General features: G+C 35.8%; 1 protein-coding gene across 1 annotated transcript; it reads left to right on the forward strand.

Moving 5' to 3' along the window:
- Nucleotides 1-1,446: 1,446 nt before the first annotated feature.
- LOC123711990 lies at nucleotides 1,447-5,502 on the forward strand. The gene is made up of 5 exons (XM_045664888.1): nucleotides 1,447-1,526; nucleotides 2,443-2,625; nucleotides 3,766-3,885; nucleotides 4,556-4,702; nucleotides 5,019-5,502. The coding sequence occupies exons 1-5, from the start codon at nucleotides 1,479-1,481 to the stop codon at nucleotides 5,463-5,465; spliced, it is 945 nt and encodes a 314-aa protein (XP_045520844.1). The 5' UTR covers nucleotides 1,447-1,478; the 3' UTR covers nucleotides 5,466-5,502.
- Nucleotides 5,503-14,789: the final 9,287 nt, after the last annotated feature.

The raw sequence follows: 14,789 nt of genomic DNA on the forward strand, positions 1-14,789 counted from the left end.
GGGTGCACTAATAACACTGTCCGGAAGTCTATTCCAGTCAGCCAACACTCGTTTTGGGAGAAAGTTCTTCAATTAATTTGTAATATATTGAGTGGTCTTCAGTTGTAAAGAACGATGTCAAATGTGTATTATATCTCAAATTACTAAATTCTTGGAACATTACAGTGTCCAAACTTGTATATTTAAATTAAGAAAAACAGATTGGTATATGTACTTATTTATGTTTTCAGTGTCATGTATATTGTTTATCAATGTAATGTGTTTTGGATTTGTATAATGTCTAAATGTTTTGTTTTATAATAAGTATGTTAGCTGTAAAAATTTTTTTTATTAAATAATAGATACAAAATAGTATCATTATTTTCTTGGACGCCGCGCTGATCAAAAGGAAACTAACAACGACAACAAAAAATTATGTTTATTTAGTTTAATAGTACAATTGATAAACTTAGTTATCCTACGTAAATTATTCTTAACGCATATAATTGAACACTGATTATATTATCATATTAATTCTCTTTATAAATATTAGGACATATTTTGGATAGTACCAACGTTATATACATACATGGGTGAATATATTTCCTGGTTGTACAAATAAATTATGTAAACACTTTTTGTAACGAACAAGATTTATGTGTTCTGTTAAGTTCTGTATCGTGTATATATGGATGAGCTTTATATATTTATGACAAAATAATATTTTCATTTCATTTTATTTTTATAGTATAGTGAGTACAAGCCAGACTACGGGACGCCCAATAAGCCTAGTCATCGCAGCCCATGGACACCCATTGTTAGTCGCTCCGGCTCCCAGACTATGAGGGAGGAGTATACTCTCTCTTTGAACAATTCGAGGACGTATCTCTCAGGGAAGTCCCCCGCTCGATTCCACTGTTTTCCAGTGAAAGAAAGTTTATTGTGAAGCGGAGTGTGAAAGACTTCCGATCATCAAAGTGATGCTGATGAAAATTGATCGCGTACAAATTTACTGAGGAAAGCACCATTTACGAGTGTCTTGCGCACCCTGAATATTATTGCATGTGAGACTGCATTACTTATAATTTGTTATATAATTTATGATTTATCGTTATGTTTATATGTTAATAAAAAGATACTGTACGAATCGAAAATAAATAAATAAATGTCTGTGGTATTATTTTAAACAAATCCACCAATCATGTTGTCTACGCCTATATATAACGATTTAAACGTTCTATCGAAGCACTTGTATCGTAACAATAAAAAGCCGTGTATAATATATACACCAAACGTGGTATAATATTTACACAGCCAAAAGACCTTTTTCGTAAATTTAAATAACATCAAAATCTGTGCTACGAAAGAATTCATTGATGTATAAGTACGATTTCTTTGATGTTACAATAAATATTATCAAATAGATAAGGGTTCAAATGTCATTGCCTTCCAAATTATTTGCTCAGTCGAAGTGTAATCGCAAACAACCAATATTTAAAATGTGGTTTACAATTTTAATAATATGTATTTTTTGTTGTACAGGATCTGTGAGTATATTTTTATAATCTAATGCTAATGTATTTGGTTTACAGTATTATTTTGTTTAATCTAATTTTAAGAATATACTAAATTAACTATGAACTGGCCTAGTGTTAGCTGATCTTATATGTATTCAAATTTTGAACTAATATCATTAATTTATTAAAGTATACAACTTCATACAGGGTACTTATTAATGTACGGCATATGTTAAAAACTCATTTATCTAAAATTTATGACAATTTAGGTAAACATAAATGTTACAAAAAATCACTGCTATAATTCAAATGACAAAGATTGAAGAAGATTATAGGTTCGTAAACAATCTTGCACTTCTGTTAAAATGTCTCCCTAAATCACTTTTAGAAGCTTTGATACTACCTTTAGTATAAATGTTGATTGATTTGTAGGCTTGGACGCATTAACGAGTTTATCCTCTGTGTACATTCAAATCAAAGAAGTGTGAATTTATCTAAGCTGACTGGAACTTTTTGATAATCAAAAACGCCGTGGCTAAGAGTTCTTTCAAAGTTGTATTAGAACATATATCTAACGTACAGTGTGACATTACTTAAATCATTGTATTTTTGTTTTCCTCCAATTTTCTTATTATTGTAGACTCTCAAAAGAAAGAAATGGAATCACATTCACCTCTTAATTTAAAATTAAACAGATGACATAGAAAGTTATTTTAGCTTAATTATATTTTGTACACGTATCCTGTTTTAAAGTGTGTATATGGGTATAGTGTAGAAAAAAGTTCACAGATTAAGTAAACCTCTTATTTAACTAAACATCCATTTATAATTGTGTTAAAGTTTTATATATAGTGTGTGGCCGAGGCCCATGTAGAGTAATAAACCCAGTACGGCAGCGCCGAATATATGTATACATAACAAACAATCTTGTTACTCGAAATTCCAGCTTACAACCTCCTTCGATCTTGGCGGTGTCATATCTGGCAATAGAATGGCTGGCGTTCCACTTGGAAGGTCACTCGGTGATGGAGAGGTGGACGTAGAGGGGATATGCACTGGTCCAGGCATGGCTTGTCAGAACTGCACCCATGCTGTGACATGTATACCTCTGCCAATCGGATGGTTGAAGGTAAAACTTTGGTTTAGAAAGTAGCTTAATTTATTAAGTTTTGGTATAAGAGCAAGGTTACTATGTGTCTTTATTAGATTAATAATATAATTCAATATAATACCCGGAAGATATGATTCTCTTATGAAAAGATTCATCTTTTATACTGCGCCTGAGTTTGTTACGATTAGTTGTTATCACTATACCTGTATATACAAAGACTTCATGTAATACTTTAATTTCTTTAAAGGAAAATCTTAAATATTTTAAATTACGTCACCAGAATTCCTTATAATGGAAATATGTGTAAAGTGAATTTTGTTCGCCTTCAGAATCCCTTTAATTCATTTATCAAGAAAAATATAATTAATGTTAGTACTTTATTAGACTACCCTCATTACATATTCATTAATTTTATACCACTCTTTCAACATTAACATTTGTTTGACCGTCAGAGGCAAGAATTATGTAAAAATCCCACAAAGTCTTCTACTCTTGCGCAAGAGAGTTACTAGTGTATTAACACTTTACGCTATTTTACATTGTGGGAACAAATTGGGAGAAGGAACTCTTCAGGAACAAAGAAAGGAACACTTTATTGCTAAAGATTGGATAACAACTTGAATTACCGGTAAGGTTACCTTGAACTAAGGTACCGGACCTTGCGCTAGTCTAGCAGCGTCGTAAAGTCTAGCAACTCGGTGGATGTGATGCCGGTCCACTCCCGTACGAACCGCAACCAAGACATCCTACTACCAACCCGTCTATTGCCTTGAATTTTGCCCATCTTTTTAAGCTGCATCAAGTCGTATCCATGATGAACGTGTCCGAGATATGCGACTTTTCGTTATTTAACAGTCTGCATAAAATTTTGTGTCGTCCCGATTTGTTGAAGGACTCTTCCGTTCGTCACTCTTTGGATTTAGCTGATGCGATGCATGCGACGGTAAAACCAAAAAGCTTCATCAAAAGTTTCCAGTCATCTTATTTCCTATAACCTAAATCAAGGATAAATTCTTTTTTATTTCTCCTTAACCGTACACACACTTTGAAAAGTAACGCAGAAGTGTTTCTTACCGTTGATAAGGGTAGGTAGTTTCTGTCTATAAGAGCCATATCGTTTTTCATAATAAGCGTCTATTAACATATAACTAATTACAGGTTCCACTACAAGAATGTCCTGACAACCAAACCTGCAATGCCCATCTGGGTCAATGCTCAACTACAGCTGTCCCCGAATGTGATGTAGCCAGTGAGAAGTATGACCATACCTGTGAACAGGTAACCCTTCAATGGTTTTTAGTAAAATTATATTACATAAAACAGCTCTGTTTGATAGGAGTAGCGAATGAATTAGTTTCTCTTCATCTGAATGTTTACTCGACTAGCCGGACTAGCCTGTCTATCATATGATGATAGTGGTACGCAGAGAACAAAAGATCACGTGGCCGTACACCAACCAAATGGAGCGGATCAAGTGAAAGACTCATCGTCCTCAAAACTGTACACTGTAAAAAGGGAGGTATATCGGTTGTGTAAACCGATAGAAAGAGATTGTCCGGCCCAGGTGTGTCCTCGTTGACATGAGCTGAAAAGAGAGCTGAATGTTTATACGTAGCTGATTATTTCCCTCATTTTCTGATCAAGATTTCTTCTAACAATGTTTCATCGAATGCTCTGTTGACGCGTTGGCATATTTTTATTAATGTGCTGATACAACAGGCTTCAGGTAAAGAAATGACATACGTTTCACTAAAGGTTTTACAACAGCCTTCTGAGATGAATGAAATAGCAGGACTCGTTCCCAATACAACTGACTTTTTGTGGATGGGGTTTGATCATCTAATAATAAAGATAAAACAATAATAAATAAAGGACGTTGCATATCTTACTTTAACTAGACTTTTGTATAGTTTTCTTGTGTAAGTAAAATGTTAAAACTAATTTTCAGGTTGGCATATTCCCTGATGCGTACGACTGTAGGAAGTTCCATCTGTGCTCACCACCAAAAGGCCTACCGGACGGCGCACCAGCAGACCACAGAGTTGCTTTATGCCCGAGGCATTATGGCTACAATCCACAGACTGCTCAATGCTCGGTAATTGATTTAACCATATTATTTAACGTTTTATTTATATATAAACAGTGCTGTGCTGAGGGTTGTAACTCTTGGTTTATCTTTTCAGACAAGTAGGATCAGCCTTCTGTGCCTAAAAGATACCTCGGTATTAGAATCTTAGATGTGCTGATTGTCTCAAGATCCTTTAGCGTATCAGCAACTTCTAAATGCGCTGATAGATTAAATAATTTATTGTTAAGCCGACCCAGTTAGCAGAGCCGCGTGACTCTTAAATTCTGATGTTATTTTTCACTTGGTTGTAGTTTCGAAACATTTTAATTTCCGTATTTTACAGATCCTTCTACAAAATGGACAATGCACCCACCGTCCTATTCCTGACTGTCAAAGAGTAGGCCATTCTGACGTGTTGGAAGGCAGCTCGAACCATTACTTCGTATGTCTATCAAAGCGCGGTCTGCTAACGCCACAAATATTCATTTGCCCCCACGGATGGCATTTTGCGAACGGCTTCTGTCGACCCTTCATAATTAACTCGTCTACCACGTACAAATACACAACAACAAAAATGGAGACAACGACAGAAAGTACCACAGAACATCTAACAACAACATCTAGAATGGACGCGTTCTTTTCCACAGATAAGCCAGTGACATATGCAGCTGACACATTCTTGGCGGACAAATTTGATTTATCTAATTATGAAACATTCGACGAGACACCGAGTACGAATGAGTTTTCAAATTCCATTGAGGATAATTATGGAAGGGAAATATGGGAATAGATTGTAAGCTATATAAATAATAATGTAATCTATTACAGATTGTAGTTTTAATAACTTGTATACAGGCACGCTCATTGCTTTTGTTACGCAGTACATATAAAAATTAAATTTAAAAAGTTAAAGCTAAGTCTTTGTATACATTTACCTTAATAAAACATCTAGTATTTCTTCTCCGCTATAATGTAATTAAACTAAACAAAAAGATAACGCCTACTAAAAATAACATAGCACAATTGAGTGTACTATTTGTTTAATGATAGGTGAACGGAAACTCGATAGTTCGCACCAATTGAAAGTGACTTTGACGAATTCTCTTTCCCAATATCCTCCCTACATTTGTCGCTAAAACGAGTCATATATTATGTCACAGTGTAACACTTCTCTATGATGCCTGTCAATATATACCTCACGTTGAATATTTGTTCCTGCTGACAACACTAGCAACTTTTGTTCGCTAGTCGATAGCACTGATTATCATGATTTGAAATAGCAGTCCAACGCAATTGTTATTCTCACAAAAGTTATAATAGGGCTGGTAGCATATTATGTATATAATACGTTAAACTCCCAATCTACTCTCAATGCGTGACAGCTATCAATAGCTTTTGTTTAGCTATTTTCAAGGGTCAAGATCTTAAGGAAAATATTTTAAGGAAGTCTATACATAATACTGATTAAACAGGGTTCTACAAAAAGTCCGAAAGTTATTTTTCGGTTATGCATAAAAGTAGAAAAAATTAACAACTTTTCTCAGTATAAAGTTTGCATTTGTGACGGTTATTGTAATTTTTAATACATTCAAAAATACAGCGCTATAAGAGTGCGGTTTTTACTTTCACACAGTACCGCTAGATGGCGGTCGAGGCATAGACAACGTTCAGGGTAATAAACACATTAATTTCAATGGTTCCATGTTCAATTAAAATTTATTGGTTTCACGGTCCTCACATCAACACTAACTATGCAAAAAAACTCAGTTTTGTATCGCGCAGCACCGACATACAACTACCAATATTTAAGGCTTGACATTTTTATGTTAAAGCCATCGCAGAATCTTTAAAGGAGTATTAAAAATATCCATAGCGATAAATCACCTTTATCGTGAGCACACCCTACATACACACACTCACTTTCACACCATCACACAACACAGCTGAATTAGGTATTACTTTGTTAAATGTATTAAATATTTTTAATAGTTTTTCTTTTTTGTAAATGTTTGAATCATTTTTGTTTTTATTTATAATTTTTGTTAGCTGTAGGTTTACGAAATAAATAAACCACCGATTTTAAAAAAAATCGTTTAATCTGTCTCTTAAATACAGAGGCAAACTTTTTAGTGTCATTTTCTTTTTCGTCTAATAAAAAGTCACAGCCAAATTTTGTGTTGCTCTGTGAAATCTAATAATACATTGATACTAATCTAGACATTCAGACAGAGTTTTGCCAACACCATGACCTGACCATCGGTGGGACACTTTTTATTCATAGAGATGTACATAAGTACACATGGAACTCCCCTGATGGCTCCACGAAAAACCAAATTGACCACCTTGCGATCAGTTCGAAGTGGCGCTCGTCACTCCTCGATGTCCGAAACCGAAGAGGCGCTGATATTGACAGCGACCACCATCTGGTTGTAGCCGAAATGCGACTCAAGATTGCAGTTGCGCGACTAGCTGGTGCCCCTGGTAGAGCTGGAAGAAGGTTTGACGTCACTAAACTGCGAGATCCTGAAATTTTGAACAGGTTCAGGCTTGAACTTCATAACCGCTTCACCGGACTTCACGCCGACGATGACTCAATAGACGGAGAGGAAGGAGGATGGAAACGCATCAAAGTGGCCTACACAGAGACCAGCTCTTCTGTCTTAGGTCATACTAAGCACTCGCGCGTGGATTGGATGTCACAAGCTACTTGGCAGCTGATAAACGACCGTAGGAAACACCACCTAAAACTGCTAGGAACCAACGACGAACTACTACAAGCCGACCTCAGACAGCAGTATCGGGAGATTCGTAAGAAAATCTATCGCAGCTTGCGAAAGGACAGAAGGTTGTGGGTTGACGGTATTGCTGACCACGCTCAAATTGCCGCTAACACCGGCAACATGGGAGAACTGTATAAAGCGACTAAAATCTTGGCAGGAAAGATAAGTCAGCATAAAAAGCCTCTGAAATCAAAAGACGGTCAATTTATCGAAACAGCAGAAGGGCAACTACGACGCTGGCGTGAACACTTCGAGGAAACCTTTCGTCCCACAGCTACGCATGGAGGCATGCAAGACACATTTCCACCACCCAGGCCACTAGACATCGATATCGAACCACCTACACGTGATGAAGTGGAGAGAGCGGTCATGGGTCTTAAGACTGGTAAAGCACCAGGGCTTGATTTAATAGCCGCAGAAATGTTAAAAGCGGACTTGGCTACTACCGTCGACACGCTTACACCTTTGATTGGGAAAATCTGGGCCAGCGAGAAGCTTCCGGAGGACTGGAATAGGGGCCTTCTTATTACTGTGCCCAAAAAAGGTGATCTAAGCCAATGCAGCAATTGGAGAGGTATCACCTTGCTCTCGGCCCCTTCCAAGGAATTTAGAATTTCTTTTTTTTCTGCAGAATTATCTTGGACAGGTTGTCTGCAGCCGTCGAGCCTCTCCTTCGCATAGAACAAGCTGGCTTCCGGCCTAACCGCTCGTGTACCGACCAACTTAACACTCTTCGTATCATTCTCGAACAGGCATCAGAATGGCAGAGAGAGATTTATCTTACCTTTGTTGACTTCGAAAAAGCTTTCGATACGTTGAGATGGAGCAGCATATGGTCGCGACTCTCTAACATTGGTGTCCCGCCAAAGATAATTAACCTAGTTAAGGCCAGCTATAGGAACTATTCTTGTAGAGTAATTCACGATGGTCTCGTCTCAGACGATATTCAAGTGCACGCAGGCGTCCGGCAAGAATGCTTACTCTCGCCACTACTTTTCCTGGTTGTTCTCGACGGGATTATGGATCGCATACATCAGAACCAGCGTCGCGGAATAGAGTGGGGATTAACCAACATCTTAGAAGATTTGGATTACGCCGATGACCTCTGTCTGCTGAGTCACACGCACCGCGACATGCAATCTAAGTTGGACGACCTGGAACGCGAGGCGGGATTTGCGGGACTCAAAATCAACACCCGGAAAACGAAAGAAATGCGTGTTGGAGTTGAGAATCGCACCCCAATGCGGGTGGGTGCAGAGGACATAGAAAGCGTTCAACAATTTGTTTACCTCGGAAGCGTCCTGTCTGAAACTGGAGGTACAGAAGAGGACATCACTTCGCGCATTGCCAAGGCCAGAGCAACCTTTACACAACTTCGGCCTATATGGCAGTCACGGATGTTGACGCGTCGAATCAAGGTTAAAATATTCGGATCCAACGTCAAATCTGTGCTGCTCTATGGGTGTGAAACGTGGAAGGTCACCAAACACATCTCGCACCGACTCCAAGTCTTCGTTAACCGCTGTCTTCGTCGTATTCTGAACATCTACTGGCCTGAAAAGATCTCTAACGAGCAACTTTGGGAGCGCTGTCGAGAAACCCCGATCAGCCAGCAGATCAAGCGACGCAAATGGAATTGGATAGGCCATACACTCCGAAGGGATCTCAATCATATTCCCAAGCAGGCGCTTGATTGGAATCCGCAAGGAAAGCGGAAGCGTGGCCGTCCCAAACAAACCTGACGCCGAACAGTTGCGGACAAGGCAAAGAGAGCCGGAAAGACTTGGAGCGAGGTGAAACATGAGGCTCAAGACCGAACGCGATGGAGACTCACTGTGGACGCCCTCTGCCCCACCTAGGGGTTATAGGACATTAAGTCAAAAGTAAGTCAATCTAGACATTCAATGGTTATTTAGCTTTATAAATCAACTTTATTTTAGATAAATACCATGAGGAGTGCTCTTTTAAAATCTTATAGTACGAAATATTTTTCATTCTCCAAAATTATAATGAGTTTTGGTTACAATTCCAAAGTATTTGTCTAACCTTTAGTTGGATTCTAAGAAAACCTATTAAAGTTCACGTTCACGATATAGTAAAACAAGAAAATAAGCTCAGTAATTCGAAGAAATATAAACTATGTTCCAAATCTTTTGTTAGGCAAAGTTAAGTTAAAAAAAATTATGGACTTATATGCTTTGTAATATGTTGATGATCGTTTTTATTATAATTATACTATGAAATAAAACAATTATATATTACAAAAAAAGTTCTACACGTGTATCTAACTTTTTTTGTACTATACAAGATACTATACAAGTAATACTTAGCCAGATTATCTTGGCCTATTAATATTATTTAATTCAAATTATGTATTATTATTTTAGTACTTAATACAAATGTTTAATAGGTTTGCCGTTATAGTGAGATTCAAAAAACGACACAACGCAATATCACTCCGGTATGTCAAAATCCATTTTTGACATACGGAAGTTAAACTTGCCTTATTCATCTATTTCCATGATTAAAAAGACACTTTTGTAAGTAAAAATTACAAGTTAAAAAAAATGTCTCTAGTTGCTCCTTCCAAAAGTTTCATATAGAATGGGAAAAAACTCCATGCTTACTTATGTTATGTAATTAGTTGTCAGTAAATGTTGAAAATGTTAAATGAATAAAACCTGTCGCTAACCACGGCTACGGTAAAAGAAGATTAAATCTGTTAAAGGAATTTTATTTTTTGTGCTCCGATCCAAAGATATACTTCTCTAATATATTTTTTTTACAATAATTTATTTGCGTCTAGCAACATTTAAAAGATGATGGACTTAAATACCTACCTAAAACAACACCTTTGTTTTAAACTAAGCTCTCTATAAGTTTAATCAAATATTAATATTAAGCCTTTATTTCGGACACCCAGTGTAATACATATAAACATTGTTTTATTAAAAGGCAGGCAACGCACTCACTAGCCTTCTGGCATTGAGAGTGTCCATGGGCAGCGATATCGATTAACATCATGTGAGCCTCCTGTCCGTTTGCCCCTGTTCTATAAAAAAAAGTTACATAGTAGTATTTCTTATAGAAGTGCCAGTGCTGGAGTCATAGGCCTCTCCCAGCTGCTTCCATTCGTTTCTAATGTTAGTTCTTCTTGTCCATATTGTGTCACCTATTCCTTATATCATCTGCCCATTTCTTGCTCTGTCCTCCTCTTTTCCTTTTGCCAGTGTTCTCAATGATGGACATTGAGATGTATATTATTTTCGATTGGATGTTCATTGTTTGAACTGTTAATATTTTTGAAAGTTTTGTCATCTCGTTTCTGAGCTGAAAGGGAGTGGTCGACACCCCCCACAGTGACCAGCCAGCTTGGGGGAGGTGCGTTTGATCGATCGAAGTTTAATCAATTAATTTAACTTATGAAGCTTTTAGTAATTATGGAGTCTTGCATAAATGTTATTAATGTCCCAATATTCATACTATATTTTTAGATTAAACACCCCTGTGATTTAAAGTCGCCGTTACCGAATCATAGTATTCAAATACCAACCGAGCGTGACCTTTCATAGTAGTTATAAAGATATACACGAACGGTTTAAAACAGTACTTTTTTATTGTTAACTATCCATATTTCTTGAGCTTTGATCTGCATTAGTTAAGTGTAGGATTACTCATAATTAGCTTATGTAGTTTTTATTATAATTTTAGGAATTTGTGTTGGACAGATGTATTCTAGGCAGGGATTTAGAGGTCTGGAGGCCTCCTTTTTTCAAATAAAATAAACATTTTTTTTCAGTCAAGATTATCAATCCATAATAATTTGTAAAACCAAGTAGCCTCTTGTAGTATTTAACAAACAAAAAAATATATCAAAAGAAGAAGAAGAAGTTAGAAGTTGTTTACTAGTCCAAATTTAAAACATTTTTTGTTCGCTACCCTATTTTGCGGTTGGGGGAGGGTAGGGCCCCCAACAATCAGGCCCCCAACTCGGGCCTGATTATAGGCCTCAACTATCAAATTTTATTTTATTTAACGAAACAGAGAGAGATGGCTCGAAAGCGATAAGGCCGCCGTTGCATGCTTTTAAAATCATTATTTCAATTTTACTGATTTTTTGTGTATACAAAGTGTTAATAAAAACAATATTTTTGTGAATTTCCTTTTGTACTACCCTCAAACTAACAATTAGGCGTTACAGCGCCTTAAAACGCTTAGCTATTATTTCATTTTTAGTCTGTATACATACATACATATTATATTTTCGGTAAATATATTAAAAAACAGGTCAAGAATACTTTTTTATATTTACCCTAAAAAATGTAATATCCTCCGATGTAAATGTATTCGCTTGTGTGCTAACAACCTTATTCAAATCGTCTATCGTGACGACAGTATCGCATCCCACAAAATACAATCGTGACCCCAGACCTTTGTCTCAACTCTTGACAATGCTGTGGGTATCGGAACATCTTCAGAACTGCTGTTTTGTATTATTTACTCACCGCTTTGAAACCACTATGTAGTGTATGCGTTAGTGTATTGCGTAGAAAATACGAGAAAAAGGATTTAATAACAGTATTTAAATCCTATATATATATATATCGACGCATCTGACAAACAAACATGTTAACAAGAACTCCAATAAGACATATAGACGTTATGTAATTCAAAACAAATTATCTAAATCAATATATCAAGTGATATAGATATTTTTAGTTGGACGTCTTGTATTCAGACACACATATATATATTTATATGTCTAACATTATAAGATCAGCTGCGGTGCAAATGTTAAAGAAATGTTTTATTGCTGCGTTTGTAATATTCTATTGTTACGGATTACAGATGCGATAAACAACAATTGGTTTCCTAGCATCGAAGGCTTGCATAATGAAATCTATTCGAAGGCAGTGCAAAGGTTAACCTTTATTCTCACGGCTATAACAATTTATAATGTAGAGACAATATTTTTACACGCTTGCAGTCCTAAAAATATTTCCTTGATTGGTCACTTTTATATTAAACTAAACTATAAGAAAAAAATAAAAAGAAAGAAGTAGACTGATATTGTCTTATTTTCACTCACGCTGGCTCTGCGATCGAAAAATGAGAATCTTCCAGCGATCTCTTTCCTAAAACACCTTCCGCCAATTACAGGTATTCAGCTGCAGCAGGTCCTCCACCACTCTGTCGATCCACCGGTACCAGGAGGCTGACCCACTGGACTTCGACTAAGCCGGCTCAGGTAAGCCTCCTTCCATGCGCTCAGCTATCGATGGATTTGATTTACGCGAATTAAATTTAAATAAAACTTAACGGACATAAATGTTATTTTATTTACATAATATGTTGATATTTTTATACGATTTATGTTAGAACGGTATACACTGCCACAGGGACCAAACTTTTTAAACTTGTTTTCATTTTGTTTTTATTAATTTCAATTATTTATATTATTACTATATAGGTTAAGAAAATTGTAAACACATAATATTTGATTGTTAGGATTACTAATAAAGTAAATAACTTAAGATATTATTTATACATAAAGGGGTTTTTACTGTTCCTTATCCCTTACGGAAGAACGTGGTCCGTAATGCCGACAGTATCGCTTTTAATACTTTTAAACAAAGTCCCTTCAAAAACATACATACACGTATGTTTTAATTTTCTATTTATTATTACTGTGTATATTAAGAAAATTGTAAATACTATATATTTGATCGTTATGTTTAGGTTTTAATAAACGATAATTAAGAGTATTGTGACAATTAACACAAACTAGTGACATTCCGCTTCGTACAGCTACAACATATATTTTGGATGATAAATCTAGTATCCAGTCATTACAATTGTTGGAATCAGTTTAGTAGTCTTATAACTTTATCCATTAGACATACCATTTATTAGTAACGAAACACTCAAACTAATAACAATAATAATCAAAAAAAATTAAATTCCAAAAAAATATGGAAAGAAATAATAAGAAATATGGTACATTTTAAGTGTGTAATGTGCCTCCACAGCGCTGGTGATTACGCCAGAGACCATAGTAGTAAGCTGTGCTCTTTAACGAGCACGAGTTAAAGGTAAGGGTTGATGTAAATTAATACTTCTTCCAAGCCTTACATCTCCATGGCCCGGATGTCCCGATATAATGGACTAAATAATTGAATATTCTTGAACATAGCCACAATATTTATTAATACTCGGAACAAACGCAGCCTGTAATTTCCCCGTACTAGACTATCTAAAGTTAGTAATTCTTTTTTGGGAAAAGGGATACTCTTCTTTAATAAAATCTCAAAGGCTCTTTTATCTCTGCCTTTTAATAAATTTAGGAAAGGTATTAAAGAAAAGCTGTGTAAAAAGGCTTACTATAAAGTTTATCTAGTTGATAAAAGATCCTGGGACTAGTGCTAGATAGGTTACTTCTAATTAATTTGCGATATTTGTTTTAAAATAAGTGTTATTTGAGTACCGAGATTTTTTTACGCCTCTGTCTTCTTTGCCGATGAGTAGGGATGTCTACTTATTTAAATTTTATGACGTGGAATAAGTGATACCAGTATCTTATGTTCCATATAAACATAATTTTTTTTATCGCTTTTAACACTTTTATCAGTCCCTTCAGATACATTCACATGCAAAATATTTTATTTTTATTTAAAGGTCTTAACCATAATTGGTTCGTGCGAAACAGTAGCAAGCACTTTAACATGAAGCCTTTAATCTAAGTGCCATATATTACCCTGAGTAATTAATCCCAATCCATATGAATAATCGATGGCGTGATTTACTATGAGAACACACTCATTAGTCAGTTATATTAATCTTACTAAGTAACAGTACCATAGTAATAAAATATATCCTTGAAATGCCTACACATTTTTTTCTATAATAGGAGGCAAATGGGCAGGATGGCCTCATGATGTTAAGTGATACCGCCGCCCATGGACACTCACATTGCCTCTTCTTGAAGGAGATATAACCCCCTTTCAGCAGTTCTTCACTTCCCGTACGCTTAGCTCCTTCTCTATTTTCCTTTAAATCTCTACTGTACAAGCATTACCTGTAAACATCGTACTAATTCATCTGAATTTATCGTGATTCATGTGCACTTTTTCTTTTTCTTGTTTCACATGTTTTTTTTATTTTCCCTTTCACTGTTTACATATATTGCTTTGCTTTATTTAATTAGATTTGTCTAACTATATCTTTAGTTTTGAACTTTTTTCGCTTACCTTATCTATTTTTTTCTTGCAGTGGTTGCTTGAAAGAGATCGCTCGAAAGCGATATGGCCAGGTCCTTTTTATTTTTACTGTGTACA

This window comes from Pieris brassicae, chromosome 7 (assembly GCF_905147105.1).
Source record: "Pieris brassicae chromosome 7, ilPieBrab1.1, whole genome shotgun sequence".
In the NCBI taxonomy this organism is placed as follows: Eukaryota; Metazoa; Arthropoda; class Insecta; order Lepidoptera; family Pieridae; genus Pieris; species Pieris brassicae.